Source organism: Furipterus horrens, unplaced genomic scaffold, assembly GCF_987537825.1.
Source record: "Furipterus horrens unplaced genomic scaffold, mFurHor1.1.pri manual_scaffold_4, whole genome shotgun sequence".
Taxonomy (NCBI): Eukaryota; Metazoa; Chordata; class Mammalia; order Chiroptera; family Furipteridae; genus Furipterus; species Furipterus horrens.
Genome location: NW_028327174.1, coordinates 203,859,339 through 203,877,694, shown reverse-complemented (window position 1 = coordinate 203,877,694; position 18,356 = coordinate 203,859,339). Strand labels below are relative to the sequence as shown.

Sequence of the window (18,356 nt, the reverse complement as noted above, 5' to 3'; positions counted from 1 at the left end):
TGCCCTTTTTGTAGATAAGGTGGTTCGAGCCAACGACAGTGTGGAGCATTTCCAAGGTCACCCACGAAGCAAACACAGAGGCAGAGCCAGACCCGGCCTCCCTGCCTCCACTCCCGTCTCGGCCGCTGGGATCCACAGTCACCCTGGCAGGTCCAGCACCCTGTGGCCTCACCCTGCTGGTCGCCCTGACCTGTGCCCTCCGGGTGCACAGCCGGACGGTCCGCCAGCCCCTCGCAGGACTCCCTCGAGGCCACGTCCCTGGGTTTCTGACACACACGCCCTGAAGGACAACGCGCCCCTGCGCACATGGCCGCCCTCGCCCCAGATCGCAGCCGGCCTGTGAGGCTGCACTAGCGGGGAAGGGGGCTCCCGGCAGCCCAGTGGGAGGACCTGGCGGGGCTTGGAGATCAGGGCCTCCAGGTTGCGTGTGGCGCCCACGGAGCTGCCTCCTGGCACCAGCCCCAGAGCCACACAGCCCTGGGTAGGGGGCTCCTGGAGCCCAGACTCCCAGCCCAGGGCCCCGCTGTCCCCAGCGGCCACCACAGCCGGACGGCTTCCTGGTTCAAAGGCCGCCCTCAGAGAGGACAGGCACCGTGACACGAGATTTTTCTTGAACATTCCTCCCGCCTTGGGAGGGGGAAAGGGCACTTAGCCATTTTTGCCACCAGCTAAAATATTTTAGTCTCAGATCAAAAAGGAATGCGTGCCGGAAGCGGCGCAGAAGCCGGAGCAGGCGGATGCGGTCTGTCTCCGGGAAGCAAACAAACAGTCCGCTCCTGGCGTCCCTGGGCCGAGAGGGCTCCACCCTCCGTCCTCTGTCCTCCGACGCAGCCCAGAGGTGCTCATGACGGCCGCGGCCCTGAGGACGGCAGCACCGCGCTCCGTCTCCGTGCCTGGGGCCACGCCAGGCCCTGTAGGGAGAGAAGAGGGCTGGGCAAAGGTGCCACCATGTACCCACCCCGTGACCTGCCAGGAGCCAGGCCTCACTGCATCCACACCCATGACCCCTTGGAGGTGAAAGAGCCCGCAGCCGAGGCTGAGGCCAGAGTCCCACCCGGAACAGCCCAGAAGGCTGTGCTCGGCCCTCCCACCACCTGGGGACTGGGCCTAGCGGACCAGGAGGGAGAAGCCACTGAGCGGGCCAGGCCCTCGCCCGGCCTCGGTGCCCCCGGCACAACAAGGTTATGACTAGAAGATCACGAAGACGAGCCATTGCCGGATCTGTACCCCCGCTGTCGGTGAGAGCACCCCAGAGCGGCTTCACAGAGGAAGAGGCCCTGGGCCGGCCCAGACCGTGCCGCCGGGTCCGCAGGGAGGCTCCCCAGATGCTGCCCTCTGAGCACCCCAGCTGACGGCCAGATGCCTGGGCCTCGGCTGGCTCGGGACGGGGGTGGTGCCGGTCGCCCTGGAGCTGCCTCCGCTGCATCCCCACAGCAGGCAGATGCCACCAGCCCACCACAGCCCACTGAGGGCCGGCTGTGCCCTCCACAGTGAAAGCTACCCAAACCGGGGCCCCGGAGGCCATCGTCCCGAGGCCTCCACGCACCCCAAACACACCCCGTGGAGCACACCCGAACGTGACTTCCGCTGGCCCCTTTCTTGGTGGGCGAACCCTTATCAGGTGTGGGCCAGAAATGTTAATTGCAGCTGTAACTCATAATTAGTCTTTGATTAATTAAAAATGGGAAAACTAATTACCTAATAAATGTCATTGGCTTCACACGCATAATCTTTGGGAAGGTGCAATCCTAAGAGGAGGGGCAAGGACGTTCAAGGGGGTCCGCAGAGGGTCACAGCCGGGGCGCAGGCTCAGCAGGTTCCCGAAGGCCCCCAGGCTCAGACACGTGGGGAGCCCGTCCCGCCTCCCCTCCCCCACTCCAGAGCCCCGTCTGTGCCGCTCTATCCCTGCAGCCGGCCGCAGCAAGCACACCGCCATGTTTGTTGAATGAATGAACAAACGAAAGGCCTCTTCAGACCACTGAATATCCAGAAAGAAGACTGTGCCCCACTCTAAGGAGCCTGGCCTCCAAGTCACCCGCCCAGACACCGCAGGACCTACGGCCACACTGACAGGCCTCGGGCGGCAGTGGGGGCTCCACGCCGAGCACCCCTCCCTCCACGTGACGCTGAGCCAGTACTAAAGTCTCCCAAGCCCCGTTCTCCAGGTCTGGGGGGCCCAAGAGTGCCCGCCGTGCCTGCATCCACCTGCACTGCGCAGGCCCACACGGGACTGGGACCCGCGTGAGGCCAGAATCCAAGGTGTCAACGCCCTTCATGCAGCCTGAAGCAAGGGGTCCCGGTGGTGGTGGCACCAGGGCCGTGGTCACAGCCACCTCCTTCCCGGGTTGGCCTCCTGCCGGCCACCACAGCTACAAGGATGCGCTGAACCCGATACAACCACAAGCTCCGGCCAAGGGCCCGGCCTTCCCGGGTGGCCAGGAATGGCTCCAGTCCTTGCTGCCCCACCCACACCAGGTCTTCTCACCCAGGGACCACCCTGGGGAACAGCTGACATCAGGCTGCACCTCCTGAGCTCCCATGGGCTCCTCCCACTCCGCCAGCTCCGAGGGGAAGCTGCCAGGAGCCAGGCCTGAGCGAGGACGAGCGCCCACCGCCGAGCGGCACAGGGGCCGTGGGGCCTGTCTGCTGAGGCGCTCGGCCTCGGGGGGCAGAAGCCGTGAGGGCCGCACCGGCGGGTCGTCCCGGCGGCGCTTGCGGGCAGCAGTGACCTCCGCACACCCCAGCCCTGGCAGGCATCGGGGCCTGGTGACAGCACCCAGGTGACAGCAATAGGACAGCCAATGCAGCAGAACGGGCCCCGCTGCTGCAACCCGGCGCCCGGTGCTCCCAGCCCTTCTGGGACTCCCCAGGGAGGGTCCCCGGCCTCCCGGGGCCTGGGGCCTGGGAAGCTGAGGGGCTGTGGGCTCCGCAGCCCCGGCACAAAGGTCAACAAGCAAAGCCTGCCCCGCACCCTGCCCAGAGGCCCGCCCACGGCGCTGCAGGAACAAAGTGTGGCCCCTCCACGCAGCGAGACGCTACTCAGCCTTGGAAAGGAACGGCATTCTGACCCGCGCTGCAAGCCAGTCGGCAAAGGCCACCCGTCACACGAGTCCATTAACACAAACTGCCCAGAACGGGCACCTGCTCAGAGACGGGGCACAGATCGCTGGTGGCCGGGGCCCAGGGGCCGGGAGAGGAGGTGACTGGCTGCGAAGCCATGAGTGCACTGAATGATGATGAACTTCATACACACTTACAAATGGTTAAAGTGGCAAATATCAGCCCTGGCCAGTGTGGCTCAGTTGGCTGGAGCGTCATCCCATGAACCGAAAGGTTGTGAGTTTAGTCCCCAGTCGGGGCACCAGCGAGAGACCTCTCTCTCCCCCTCCCTCCCCTTCTCTCTGAAGTCAACGAGCCTGTCCTCGGGTGAGGATTTAAAAATGGTAACTATTAGGTTATGTCCATTTTACCACAATAATTTTTTTTTAACGTAACTCAAAAACGACCACCCAGGACAGACGCTCCAGGGCTCCAGGACAGACTCCCTAACCTGGGTTTCAGGCAGAGCGGGCATCTGCAGACTTACCCAGCACCCTCGTGGCGGAGGGCGCGGGAAAAGCTTCCAAAACCATGCAGGGCCTCCCTGGGCAAGGTCACAGCCACACACCTGTGATGCAGAGGGGCCGCCCTCCCCCACGCACTGACTGGCTGCGGACCCCTGGCGCCTCTGGAAGCCCCAGGACTCTTGAGAAGGGCCTCCAGGCTGCTGGGGAAGGATACATTGTTATAATTCACCGGGGAAGGACACTTCGTTACAATTAATTCTTCACATTTGATATTCTTTTTCTCCTCCCCATTCTCAGGCAGCCTGTTTGGCAAGGGAACATTGTATTGTCGGGCTTCAACAGCAACATTAATGCCTTGGGGCGCTGGGCAGAAACAATCAGCCAATTAGAATGTACTTATCTCTGGATGCAGGCAGGCAGAAGACGGACAGACGGAAACGGAAGCGCCCATCCAACCACCTGTGTGGGACCCGCAGGGCAAAGCAGGCATGGAAGGGAAACGGCCAAGACACAAGCCCACGAGGACAAGAGGCGCCCCGACAGCAGCCATCAAGCGGTTTTCCAGCCAGTCCAACCCCCCGCTCACGGAGGGGAAACTGAGGCCCGCCGAGGCGAGCAGTGAGGATCGGTGGCCAAAGCCAGGCCTGGGCACACCGCTCCCACCCCATCCCCTCCGCCCCAGGCTTCTCCACCAGATGTCACGAGAGAGGAGCAGACACGTACGGTCGCTCACCAGGGGCCCACGGCCCCTCTCAGAGGTCGACCCGGGTCTGGGAATCACCACCACCTGGGGACGCACCAGGGTACTAAGCCACGAAAACAGAGCCCCAGAGGCGCCCGGCCTCACACACGAGCTGTGAGCACCTCTCACGGGGGAGCCCGCACCTCCCGGCGCTCAGCTCGTCTGATCTGCGGGGGCTCAGCTACCGAAACCCACGGGCCTCCACCCTCGTCCACCGTGAGGGACACGGGGTGGCCATGGCCCCCTCGGGGAGCGAGCCAGAGAGAAACACTTAATTCCCGCAGGTCAGCGTTCAATGGGCTTATCTGACTCTGTGTGTATGTGCAGGTGTGCATGAGCATGTATGTGTAATGCACACAGCATGTGTGCAGACTGCATGGGTGTGAGTGCACTGCAGGCTGCGCATGTATGTGCAAGTGTGTGCATATATTGTGTGCGTGTGTGCGCTGTGCATGTAGATGTGTATGCGGGTGCAGGTGCAGGCTGCATGCAGGTGTGTGCATGTGTGCAGACTGCATGTGTGTATGTGTGTTCGCATACATGCGAGAGCGGAAAGGCCTCCGGTGGGCCAAGGCGCCTGCCCTCAGCAAGCGGAGGCGCAAACGCAGCCGCGCGGGGCCTGGGCGCAGAGAGGAGCGGAGTTGGATCGTACCCCCGGGCTGCCTGCTCCCTTCCTCCCTGACCAGACGGAGCCCGGGGCCTGCGTCTTTCAGTACAGGGGCTCGGGAAGTCACTGGTGTGGCTGGGTGACAGCTCCAGGCTGTACCCTGCCCACCACCAAGTCCAAGGCCACGGCCACGGCTCAGGGAGGGCTGGCGTCCAGGGCACCCCCGAGGGCGGCACACAGCCCGTCCTCTGAAACCCCCTCTGCCATCCTCGGAGGCGGCCAAGCCGCAGACCCACTTTACCAATGGGGGAGCCACAGCCCCGAGCGGGGGACAGCTGTGGTCCAGCCCAGCGCCGTCTGGCCTGACTCGGGCCCGCTCCTCAGCGGCACATTCTGTCCTGAGCCCTAAAGGTGTCTCCAGTGGCCCACCTCCACCAGGTTTCTAGAAGCGCCGGAGTCCTGGAGAAGCAGGGTCCACATGGGTGGGTGTCTGCGGGAGGGCAGGGCCTCCATGCTGGCCTCCTGCCCAGCTTCCCAGCCCCTCCCCACGGCAGAACAGCATGCGACCGCGCCTGTCCCTGCCACCAGCTGCCCTGCTGGGCAGAGGGCAGGGGCACCGCAGAACACAGACTTGACCTTGGCCGTCAGCTGGGCCCGCCTAGGTCCCCCCGCCCCCAGTTCCACCAGACACGCCTTCTCTGTGGGCCTCAGTTTCCTTCCTTCCTTCCTTCCTTCCTGAGGCCCCTGACGGACGGCAGGGACACGCGGACACCAGGAGCCGGGCAGTCAGCACATGGAGTCCACCCACGTGAGGGCAGGACACAGGCCAGCGGGCCGACGGGGCTCCCCGCACTGGGTGAATGGCTGCACGGCCCGCTTCACACTCGGTTCATTAATCAGCGGCCTGCCGGTCGCCCCGGCCTTGCTGACGGCCAGACGCGAGCGCTTCAGAAGATCAGAGCCCAGCAAAGCACCTTAGTGAATGATAAACAGGAGCGTTAAACCCGCTTGTTGGAGGGTGTGCTCTGCTCCTTAACTCCAACAACCGATGTAGCCATGTAGCCCTCACTCTCGGGGGGCTCAATCTGCCCGATATGGAGGCGAACGTGAGCCGAGCTGACCAGGCAGGTCCCCAGACCCAGAGCAGCTGGGCTGGGGGCCCCCGGGGTGCAGCACCGGACCTCACCGGAAACGGGTCCCAATGTGGTGAGGTGGCCCGGCTCCCGACACGGCCCTGGCCGCTTCCGGCTCAGCTACTGGGGGTCAAGCGCTTTGCCCACTCTGGCCTCACCCTCCCAGGAGACGAAGGGTCGATTCTGACAGACGCGGCCTTCCTTCTGGCCGGGACGCTGGTCACTGGTCAGGACCCGCGGTGGGGCCCGGGGACGGCAGAGCAAGCGGTCCCATCTTCCCCATCAACAGCCAGGGTGTCCCCAGGCAGCTGGGCTCCTGGGGGGCAAAGGTGAATCTGGGCCCGTGGGAAACCTCAGTAAATGCCCCTGAAGAGCTGGACGGACAGACAGGACCTTTGCTCTCTCTGCCCAGAGGGGACTGTGACAGCAGACCTGTGCCTCATCGTCACCAAGCCGGGAGGACCAGGAGACGGAGCCCGGCCCCGGCGGCCGCTTGCTCGGCTCCCCCCTGCCCCCCTGCTCTCCGCAGCGCCCGGCCCCTCGCCACGCAGCAGGGCCAGGAGGCGTGTGGTCTGCAGGCCCCGGCAGAGCCGGCAGAAGTGCGGAGGGGCCTTGGCTTTGCTTGTGCTTCGTTTTCCCCGGGTATCCTGTCCCTGGACGTCGGGAGGGACTCACTGAGCAAACAGGCTCCGGACGGCGGGTCCTGGTGGGGAGAGCACGCCCAGCGCCCTGAGCCGCTGCTGGCGCAGGCCACACTCGGCTGGGAGGAACTCACACCAGGGGCCACAGCAAGACAAACCCGTGGGGAAGGAGGTCGGTGACGCGGACACGCAGCCGGCCGGACAGGACAGGCAGGAGGGGCAGGGCGGGCTCCGGCCAGGGCCCCACGGCGGCGGGCGGGCGGCGCACCCGCCACCCGCCAAGGAGAAGGCCGCTGAGGACAAGGACGTGCCTCCCGGGACACGCGCCAGGGGCCGCGCACCTCGCAGCCCACCCAGTCTGACGTCCTGTATCTGTGTGTAACAGCGTGTCTCTGTGTATAAGTGTGTGTGTGTAATGTGTCTCTGTGTAACAGTGTGTGCCTGTGTGTGAGGTGTCTCTGCGTGTACAAGCGTGATGTGTCTGTGTAAGTGTCTCTGTGTGTGAGTGTACATGTGTGTAATGTGTGTAACAGTGTGTGCCTCTGTGTGTAATGTAACGTCTGTGCATTAAGTGTATGTGTATGATGATGTGTGTGTAACAGTGTGTCTGTGTATGTGTACGTGTGTAACAGTGCCTCTGTGTAAGTGTGTGTGTGTGTGTTTCTGTGTGTAACAGCACGTGTGTAACCGCGTGTCTGTGTGTGTGCACACACGCACCCCATGCCAGGAGGCCCTTCTCCGCAGCCCACAGCCATTACTTCCCCCCAGCCCAGTGCTCTGCGGCTCGAAGGAGAAACAGGAGAGGCTCCATCCACCGAGAGGCAAGTCCATGGGAGCCGAGGAGCCGCTGATGGGCAAACCACGTGGCCCCACTCCAGCTTCAGCAGCTGCCCCAGCAGGCCACCCTGGACAGAGGGCGGCGCGGTGGCCTCCAAGAATCTCCTCTCTGGAGAATTTCAGGACTGAGGAAGAACACGGTCGGGCCCAGGTGGCTCATGGAAAAGTCCCAGCCGTGGATGCCAACCTGACCCGTGACAGCCCCTCGAACACGGGCGTCTCTAAGGTGCTCCAGGTGAACTGGCCACGACCCCGCTCAGAGACCTGTGTCACCACAGCCAAGCCCTCAGGAGCCGGTGCGGACCGCAGCCCGTTCTCCCGTGAGGAACCGAAGACGCGGGGCCGGCGGCAAACAGTGGGTCCCCCGCTGGAAAGGCAGGGCCCGGGCTCCACGCCGGCTCTGTCCTTGTCCCCGCCCTGCTGCCCCTCCACGCTCCCCGATTCCGGACTCCAGGCCTCGCCCCACGTGGCGTGAGCAGGAAGGGGCTGCCCTGCTGTCCCCAGCCCCGACTCGGCCCCTCCCGTCTGCCACGCAATCCCGCCTGCACCCGACGGACAGAGCACAGGACACCCCAGCCCGCTCTGTGCTGCAGGGCCCGGCCCGGCCTGTTGACCTGGCCCCCCTGCCGCGGAGCCGGCCCTCGGCCACCGCGCCAGGGGGACAGTGGGTGACGGAGATCGGAGGAACAGGCCACTCACCTTCCCGAAGTCCCGGACGTCGAAGAGGTCGAAGGGGTCGAAGAGCTCGCTGTTCCTCAGCCCAAACTTGTCATGGCAGACCTTCAAGAAGGTGCGGATGTTCTTCAGACACAGGAACTGGGGAGAGAAGGGGGGGCCGTTACCCCGGGCAGCCCGGCAGTGACAGCGGCGTCCGCGGGCCCACACGCGCCCGCGCGCTCCTGCTGCGAGAGGACGCGCCGGTCCCCGCCCCGCCGGCCCCGGTGCCGCAGACCGTGTCGTGACCACGCACCCCCGCCCTGTCCAAGGGCGCCCAGCACGTCTCAGCTTGGACACTCCTGCCTGGAAAAATGATGCGGCCTTGACCGAGCAAGGACTGCGAGCACATGCGTGTGCGTGTGTGCACATGCGTGTACAGCACACACATGTATGCATGTGCGCCGTGTGCACACATGTGCGCGCAGGCACACACACACACACCGCCTTCCTGGGCACAGACCGATGCAGTTACTCTACAAGTGACAAAGCCAGCAGCCGGGAAGCACCCCACAAGTCATGGGGGCTGGCAGAGCGTCTGCCACAGCGGGGGCGGCAAAGGCCAGAGTGCCCAGACCAGCATCCAGACACATCCTCCACCCAGTACCCCAACACCTGGGCCCCCAGCTTCTAGCCCCCGTGAGAAGAAGCCGGTAAAAAACGTATGGGGGGGCAGCAGGCAAGGAGGCCGGGAGCACAGACCTCAGTCCCTCTGCCCTGCGGTCGGACCCAGCGGGGCCTGGCTTCCTCACCCCAAGGGCCTCCCCGGGTTACTGTCCCCTGAGGGCACAGGGGGGCGTTTGGCACAGGGAGCCCTCGGCCCAGCAGCCCGGCTCAGCGTGGGTGTCCAGGAGGCCAAGACCACTGAGGACGAACCCGGGACCCGGTCCTCCTCGTCGACAGCCACTCACTAAGCTCCCGGCAGCGCGATTCCAGAGCCGCAGAGACTCTGTGCCTGCTCGCTGGGACCGGCCAGAATCCGGAGCTGCAGCCGGAGCCAGGCGGCACCGGGAACCCCCCGGGGGCGCTCGCACCCCGGGGAGATGGAATCTCTGCCCCCCACCCCCCCCAGGCAGTGCCCCTGCCCTGGAGCACCCTCTGCCTCGGGCCACCTCCCCCGTCCTGCCTGGGGCTGGTCACGGGTCACTGAGGACACTGACTCATTGCCACACCTTGTTCCCCTCCCGCCCTCTCTCTCTCTGCTTTTCGGGGGTGGCGGGGGGATGGGGGGGCAGGGAGCTAGTGTCCAATGGGCACAGATTTTCAGTTGAGGATGAGAAGGTTCCAGAAATACCAGCGATTGTTGCAGAACGTGGGGGTGCGCTCACTGTCTCTGACACGCCCTAACATGGCTAAAACGGTAACCGTCATGTGGTATATAGTTCACCAGGATAAAAGAATCATTACCAAAATCAGGGACACGGAGACGCTGTGACCACAAGGCAAGGAGAGCGGGGCGCTGCTCCCAGGAGCAGAGAAGGCAGAGGTGGCTGGGGGGCCACCAGACGCTGGGAGAGGCCAGGGACACACGCTCCCTCGGAGCCCCCAAGGAAGGGCCAGTCCTGCCAACACTGCGACCTCAAACTTGGGGCGGCTGCAGCGTGACACAACACATTTCTGTCGCCTGAAGCCCGCGGGGGCGTGTGCGCCCGGCCCCCCGGCCCCCTGCCCACCCTGCCAGGCACTGCAGCTGCCAGCCGGGTCCCTATTTTCTGCACAGCATTTGCCTCTAATTTCCACTAAGCGTTTATTTTCATTCTTCCTCAGCCTCCCATTTTGAGAGTTAATGACACAGCACTTAACCACACAGGCGGCCGGCAAGGCGAGGCCCCACCCCCCACCGCCCCTGCGGCCACTTGGGCCCCCAGCCTCCCAGAACCGCTGCCACCCGCTGCAGGTCGCCGCAGGGCAGACAGCCTCTGGGATCCTGAGGCTCACAGACCCAGTCAGCCTTCGGGATGGGGACGCGCAGGCCTGGGACGGGCCCCCGGACGTTGGGGTCCATCTCCAGCACCCCCGGATGCGGCATCCGTGCGCAGAGTCTCCTGTGCTCACTGACACCTTCACACCCCACCCTCCAAGGACTCACCCCGTTTACCCGTCGGGCCACTGAGGCACCAACTAGAAGGTGGCAGAGCTGAGCTTTGAACCCATGTCCCCTTCAGAGCACGGTCCCTAGGGTGCCCATGGGCCCCGGGGCCCCCTGTCCTGTGTACTTGTCCACAGCATCCTGTTCACGCTCTGAAGTGGCTGGTTTCCATAAGTGACACAGTCAGCACCCGTCTCCCTCGCTGCACAGTTAGGGGAACTGAGGCCCAGAGGCGGAGACGGAGCAGAGACAGGAAGGGCCAGCCAGGGCCGGAGCCCTGGGCTCCTCCCACTAAGCAGGGGCTGCTGCTGCTCCCGCCCACTCACCCATCTTCCGGGGTCCCCCTCCCCAGCACCCCAGGCCCAGGAGGGCCGATGGGCAGGGCCTGGGCCACCTGAGCCTCACGGTCCCACCCCCCTGCAGTGACAGGTTCAGGTCCTGGGAGAGACACCTGCAGGTCAGGGCGGCAGGACACAGTCCCAAAGCAGCTGCAGGCACGTCTCAGCCACAGGCCAAGGGACGGGGGGCGAGGGAGGCCCAAGGCCGGCGGGGGCCATGCCAGAAGCTGCCCATGCTTGTCCTGCGGCCAGCGGCCATGCCCCTGTGGCTTCAGGGACAAGTGGCCTTCCTGTCCCTCCTCGGCCTGCAGGGTCCCCACAATGGGCCGCCCCGGCCTCGCCAGCATCTTGAAGCTGAGGCTCAGCCTCAGAAGTGGGGCAAGAGGCCACAATGAGCGTCTGTCCCCAGAACACTGGCACCCGGCCAGGCGGCCCAGGACTGAGTCAGCCCCCATTGTATTTGTGTGGGGCGCTCTGCCCCCGCCCCCAGCCCCAGCCCGCAGGGAGGGCTCCCGCCCGGGCCGCTGCACTGGGCACGGCAGCCTCTCTTGGCCCGTGTATCCACCTCCCCAGACCCGATGCGGCTGCAATCCCATTAGTCCAGCCAGGCCTGCGGCCCCCTGTCATCTGCCACTTAGCTCTCACGAGGCCCCAGCACGGGCATCTCGGCCATCAGGGGCGGAGCAGGGCCTGGAGAACCAGGACTGAGCCATCAGGCTCCAGGGGTACCCAGAGGGGTGGGGGGCATTCCTGGCTGGGGCTGAGGGGGGCTGCCCCCGCCCCCAGCTGGACCCGGACCCCCACCCACACCCCCACAGGCCTCTAACGACCAGCCTGGCCCCTCAAAGGTGCTGCCCGGGGCTGGGTGGGGCCCGGGGCACGGTCTGTCTGAGGCTGTTCGCTGGCAGCCACACCAGCGCGACTGCGGGCCGGGGGCCAGCACGCCCCTCCTGCTCCGCAGCCTCAGGGGAGGCCCCTGCACCCCAAAGCCCCAGAGACCGGCGGGGCCCGGCAGCCTCCCAGCCTTCGAGGGAACAGGGTTCTCTTAAAGCCTCTGCATCTGCCTGAAAAAGGCGGGGGGGTCTCCACACCCAAAGCACAGGTCGTACAGGAGGCTCACAAAGTCCCCGTGGACACACTGAATTTCCTGAACTATCCCAACAAATGACACTGAACTGGCTTCCCTGCAAATAGCACGCGCGCGGGAAGATGGAGCCGCCCCCGCCCCACAGCCGCGCTGCTGAGCCTGCCCGCCACAGGCTCTGCCTGGCAGCTGGCTGTGTCTTTGATCCACAAAAAAATGGAAAAACGGGTTAATTTCCTGTTTTAATGTATGCTGTGCTGATTCCAAAAAACACTGAAAACATCTTCATTCTTATTGAATAGAGGCAGCTTGCTAGAATAAATCGTTCAAATTTGGGGTCCTTGGGGGTCAATAAACAGCTGGCCCTGGAGGGACAGGCTGGCCAATGATCCATGCGGACAGCAGCTGGGACCGTCTTCTAACCCCGTGTCCCAGACACCCTGGACAATGACCCACCCAGGGGCCCAACCTCTAGCGACCAAATGAACAATGGGAGGAAGAATGGACTGTTTTCAAAGCATTTGAGCCCCTGTCTCTGAGGTGGCCCTGCCCCCACCCCACGCAATGGTGACCGGGATGGCTTCAGAGGTGCCAGGGTCCCCATCAACAGCTGTGCCTGCCTGAGTGGCTGCCCTCGCTTCTAGAAGCTTCTCCGCCACAGACCAGCAGGCAGGTGGAACTGGGTGTTTGGCCATCCTCAGGCCCCCACCTACAGGGCCCAGCAACGTGGGGAGGTCACACCTTTATAATCCATCCCCAGAGGAGAGAGCCAGGGCGCGGGGGCGGGGGCGGGGGGAGCTCCAGGCGGCACCAGGGCCACCAAGGCCACTGGGACTGCCCCCGGCACCGCGGCTCCAGCTCCTCCACGGCTCCCAGCAGGGAAAGCGCAGCCCAGCCGGGGATTCGATTACATCTGGACAATTGAACACAATCACTTCCCTTCCACTCGGCCACCTGCCCGGCTGCACACGCCCCGGGAGACAGAGGCGCGCTCGGGCGCCAGCGGGCTGATGGCTGACCCGGGCCACACAGGCCCTCCAGTCTCTCTCCGCGTGGCCAGAGGGAGGGGAGGGCAGGATTTCTTCACGCAGCCAGGTCTCCCGGGGGCTGCCACCGGGCAGCTGAAGCCACGGCTGCTGGATCTGGTCACCCAGAAGGGCCCATGTCAGCACTGTGCCTCAGGTCCCCCCAGGTCAGTCTGCTAAAACTCAGATAGGCTGAAACGGGTCTCTTCTCACTCTCTCCACAGTAAACCGCTCACCGCCAGGCCAGCGTCAGACCCTGCCCTGACCCGTCATGGTCACCGTCGGGTTAATTCCTCTCAAACGGTCATGGTCACGTAGCCCCATTTCACGCATGGAAAGAAGGTTTGGGGGGGCCGCCATGTGGATAGGTAGGAGGGGAGGGCCCCGCTCTAACCCAGGCAGTCTGGTCCAGTCCTCATGGTCTTGGATGCTAAACAAGGCACCTCCCACTAGAGACCCCCAAGGCCACGGACAGGGGAAGGCCCCTCTGGGCCGACACCGGAGGAGGCCGGGCCAGGCCACAGGTGAAGGCACAGGAGCATGGGCCTCCTCAGAATTGGGGTGCTGTCTCTCAGGTCCCAGCTCTCCTGCACCCCCATGGCACCATCCTCCAGCCACACAACCAGCCTCGAGAACCACATGAGACTCAAGAGGCCTCTGCCTTCTCTGTGCTAAAGCGGGGGCCCTCCAAGGCAGATAAGTGCCGGCCTGGGCGAGTTTCCTGACCCCGGAGCCCCGCCTGGACCTTCCTCCCACAAGGATCCCCTGACCCGTTCCTAGCCCCTCTGGCCAATTCCAGGAAATCTCAGCGTGGGCCTCCGCCTTCCGCTCGGCCACTCCCTTCGCCCCTTTGGTTCACAAGAAGGTGGCCAGGCTCTGGACACTGCAGACACAGCGGGGACACCAGGCACTCTCTGGGCCAGGGGGCCCCTGATCCCACTCTGTCCCCAAGGCTCCGCTGCTCCCCTGTGCTCGCCCAGCAGGCTCCCTCCCTCCACACCACAGCCCCCCCCCCCCCACGGCCTCGTGGGGCCATCAGCTGGCACGATCCAACAGCCGTGATTGTGACCCAGGGGGCAGCGTGGGGTGGGGCTCAGCGGAGCCACAGAAGCAGGACCTGCAAGGTCGGAGGTCGTGCACTCTGGCAGCAGGGACGCACGCTGGCAGCCAGGCAGAGCCAGGCTGTGCCAAGCTGGGGACGGCTGCAGAGTGACCACCCCTTCCTGATCTTAAAGGACGTCCTCATCAGCACTTGAGGGATGCGCACCAAGAAAAACAGCCCTGGAAAAGTACAGTTTGGAAGTCTGAAGGAGCCGGTGGTGGGGGAGCGTCCCCCTCAACGCTGCCTCCCCTGTCAGTCCACAGTCAGCGGACGCTGAACAGGGGTCCCCGGCTCGGGTGAGGCAGGGACTACCTGTCCCCAGCAGCCCTCAAAACCACTGCCGCGCCCTGGCTGGCGTGGCTCAGTGGATTGAGCACCAGCCTGCGAACCCAAGGGTCACCGGTTTGATTCCCCGTCAGGGCACAGGCCTGGGTTGGGGGCCAGGTCCCCAGTTGGGGGCACACAAGAGGCAACCACATTGATGTTTCTCTCCTTCTCTTTCTCCCTCCCTTCCCCTCTCTCTAAAAATAAATAAACAAAATCTTTAAAAAAGAAAGTGGGCATAGTCACGTTCAAAAAAAGAAAAAAGAAAGAAAACCTCCGCCGCTCGGCTAACGGGCTGTGTGAGCCCGAGGGATAAAGACCGGCGCGTGCCATCAAGGGCCCAAGGACACGGTCAGACCAAACGCTTCCTACTGAGGCAGCAGGAAAGTGCTTTCCTAACGCTTCCCTGGGCAGCTTATGGGGGTTCACATCCCGCGCCCCTGGCTCCCCCAGGTGAGTGCGGCCAGGCACGGTGCCCCCACCACTGCCCAGGACCCGACGGCCCTCCTCTCTCTTCTGCAGCTGGAGCCAGGCCGTCCGGGAAGTCGCCCCTCTCCCCTGCCGCTCCCTTTTCCCAGCTCTTCTTCCTTCCGGGAAACGGCCGCAAGCGGCAGGCCAGAGCATCCCCGCGCCCCTCCCAGCTCCTCGGCCACCGGCCACACGGACAAGGCAGCTCCGGGGGCCCCGAGGAGACACGCTCGGCTCTCCCGGCTTCCTGAAGCCAGAGGCGCCCCCGTGGCAGCACCCACCAGGCCACCACCCGGCGGGCTCAGTAGCGACTCTCCTTGTCGCCTGTCCTCCGGCGCTGAGAACAGTGGCGGGGAAATGTCGCGGGGCCCAGAGCCCCCGCGCAGGAGGACAACCCCAAGCACACCCCTCCCCATGACCGGAAGAGGGCAAGCCCCGCCCCCGCCCCCTGGTTACAGCGGTCCTTACGCCCCAAACCACAGGCCCCCCGCACCCACACGCCCCGGCTCCCACAGACCCCAGGAACCCACAGGCCGCCGGCAAAGGTCTGTGGAACAGACAGACGAAGGCAGGTAGTGGGTTCCGAAGAGGAGCTGAAGCCGGAGTCCTGGTTTCTCCCACCAGCTGTCCCAGCTCTCCGCCCTCCCAGCGGCAGCCCCTGGACCCTGGACAGCACACTGGGGTCCCGTCCCAGTCAACGTGGGGCTGACGCCCCCAGGTCTGGCCCCGGACCCCTTGAGGATCAAGGGCCCACAGAGGCTCCCGGCTTGTGGGAAGCCAGGAAGGGGCGGTGCCAGGCCCCAGGCCACCCCCTTGCCCCCCTCTGAGCATCACAGGGCCTGGCTCCAGCTTCAGACACCCCTTGGCTGGGTGGGGGCTCAGGCAGACCCAGCCAGCTTCCACACAGAGACTTAAGGGTTCCCCTCCTAGCGTTCCCTACCACCCCCTCCCTGGGGACCATGCCCTCGAGACTCCAGCTGCAGGTTGACCACAGCACTCGGGCCCCTGGACCTGCCTGTCTAGGGGCTGCCTCCATGTGTCTATGGAGGGGGGCCCCACTTGAGCACCGAAAATCAGGGAACCAGAACAGGACTTTAGCCCTTCACCCCAATGTCTGCCCCCTCCATGAAGGCCGCCCCCAACTCACCGCAGGCTGGAGCGAGCACCTGCAGGCAGCTGAGAGGCCCCACCCCCAACGGCCCGGGAGTGCAAGGGACCGTGTGTGTAAGGGACCGTGTGTGTGGCGCCCAGCACATTCCACGTGGAGAGGTTAAGGTTGCGTCGCCATGAGCACCGACCTCACTCAGGGCTGTGGGGACACCCTGGGGGCGGGCGCATGTCGAGAAGAAAGAATAAATCTCATGTTCGGTTATCCTTCCCCCCGTCCCCACAGGTTCCTGAGAAGGGGCGCAGGCCCAGCGACTGACTGCCAGCTCCCCCTGACCCGGAGGCACCCCCCCTCACACCTGTCCATCCTGCAGCCTGTCCGCAAGCCACCCGCTGAGTCAGCTCCGTCACCGCGTGGGGCTGGGAGGTGGCTGCAGGGCCAGCTGGTGAGGCCCGACCGGGACCAGTGGCCACGCGCCACATGCCACGCGTCCCCCGGGGAGGCCCCGCGGCTGTCCCGCTCTGCAGCCACAGAAGTTTCGAGAAGCATCCCTCCCAGAAGCTGGGAAAGACCCAGAGCGCCCAGGGCGAGAGCAGCACACGGCAGGCGCTCCGTGAAAACCGATGGGCGAAAGGTGGGCGTTCCAGGCTGGCAGGGGGCCGCCCGCGGGTGCGTGCGCGCGCGTTAAGGTGCATAAGGCTCCAACACGAAGCACAAACACATCTGCAGGGGACGAGGACCGAGAGAAGGGGTCTGAAGTCTAAGCAGACGGCGGGGGAGACGCCAGCGCATTTTCCTGTTTAGAACCGCGCTTCACCTCCTTCCAGTTTGTGCGTCGCAAATACAAGTTTATCTCCGTGGGGCAGGCAGAGGCCCCTCCTCTTGCTGCAGCCCCGGCGCCACCTGCCACCCACCAGGACGCCGCCGAGCTGGGGACAGAGGCCAGGCCGCCGCCCACGCCATTCGCGGGGGGCCCACCAGCTCCAGGGGGCGCGACCCCGAGGCCTCCTCTGCACACCTGTCCCTGGGGTCTGCAGCCCTTCCTGGTCACAATCCTTCATTCGGTCAAACATCCAGGCGTCACTTATGTCCCAGGTTGCAGGGGCCACACGTGAGGCAGGTGAGGGTCCAAGTCCCGATGCTGACCCCAGGCGCCCCACCGCCGTCTCCACTCCTGGGCCCTCCCCTGCGCAAGGGACGCCTTTAACTATTAAATCTCAGGCTTGGTTTCTGAAGTCACTACCCTCCTGCTCAAGCAGGGACAGAACGTGCTCCCGAGCCGATGTGACGGCTGCCTGTCCACAGGCTCAGAGGCCAGCGTGGCCTCCGGCGGTGTCAGCAAATGACCAGCTCGCACCCGTAAGAACAGCTGTCATCGAAGAGACAGAAAGTGACCTGCGCCTTCGAGGATGTGGCCTCGGCCCCTCGTGCACTGCCGGTGGGAATGGGAAATGGTGTCGCCGCTCCGACAGCAGTGTGCAGGCCCCGCAAAAAATGAGAAATAAAACCCACATCTTAGTGTTGTCAACAAAAGGCCGCTGCCACCATCCCAATGCCAACGGGAGCCCCCATCGCAATGCCAATGGGGGCCACCATCCCAATGCCAATAGGAGCTACCTCCCCAGTGCCAACGGGGGCCCCCAACCCAATGCCAACAGGGGTCCCCAATTTAGGGTGTGCTAAAGAAGAAACTTTGTTCAGATGAATGGTTTGCAAACTGGGAAAACACACCCCCCTGAAGAAACTGAAAGGTCACCCCCTCAAGACAAAGGGGTGCCCACTCTAGTCCCTGATTGGTCCAGTTTTTATGCAAATGAGGAATCCAAATTTGCAGTTTGATTGGTCCAAATAGCACTGCCCAGACTGGTCAGCATCCCTATGGAGCTGCTCTGATTCGTCAGCTGATACGCAAATGAGCATGGAGCTGCAGAGCTCCCATCGGAGGGCAGGTCTCAGCCATGGACAGAAATGCAATGCTGGGCACTCAGGGTTTATGCAGAGGGCGGGGGCACAGGGCAGGGGCACAGGGCGGGGGGCACAGGGCAGGGGCACAGGGCAGGGGGCACAGGGCGGGGGCAGGAGGCATAGGGCGGGGGGCACAGGGCGGGGGCAGGGGGCACAGGGCGGGGGGGCACAGGGCAGGGGGCACAGGGCGGGGGCAGGGGGCACAGAGCAGGGGCACAGGGCGGGGGCAGGAGGCATAGGGCGGGGGGCACAGGGCGGGGGCAGGGGGCACAGGGCAGGGGGCACAGGGCAGGGGCACAGGGCGGGGGGCACAGGGCAGGGGGCATAAGACGGGGGCACAGGGTAGGGGGCACAGGGCGGGGGCTGGTGGTTCAGTCTGCAGCTCTGCCCGGCACCGCGGAGTGCGTGCCAGCTGTGCACCTGCTAGACGCCGGCCGTGAATTTGGTCCCACACACTCCCCAGGGTCACCGGTGCGGCCCGAAGAGCTGAAAGCACCGTCTCCCAGAGACAGCAGTGCACCATGGTCCCCACGGCACTGCGCACACCCGCCAACGGAGAAGCAGCCCGTCCATCACGGACGCTGCATGAGCAAAGCGCGGCGCGTCCCTACGC

The 18,356-nt window shown here is 64.6% G+C and overlaps 1 protein-coding gene across 2 annotated transcripts in view; it reads right to left on the bottom strand.

The window, feature by feature from the left end:
- The window catches only part of VAV2 (vav guanine nucleotide exchange factor 2), a 93,027-nt gene that overhangs the window by 56,391 nt on the left and 18,280 nt on the right, over positions 1–18,356 (bottom strand). For both annotated transcript variants that reach the window (XM_090274992.1, XM_090274993.1), the window contains exon 2: positions 8,226–8,342. In XM_090274992.1, coding sequence (XP_090131118.1) covers positions 8,226–8,342 — 117 coding nt within the window. The remainder of the gene's footprint in view (positions 1–8,225; positions 8,343–18,356) is intronic.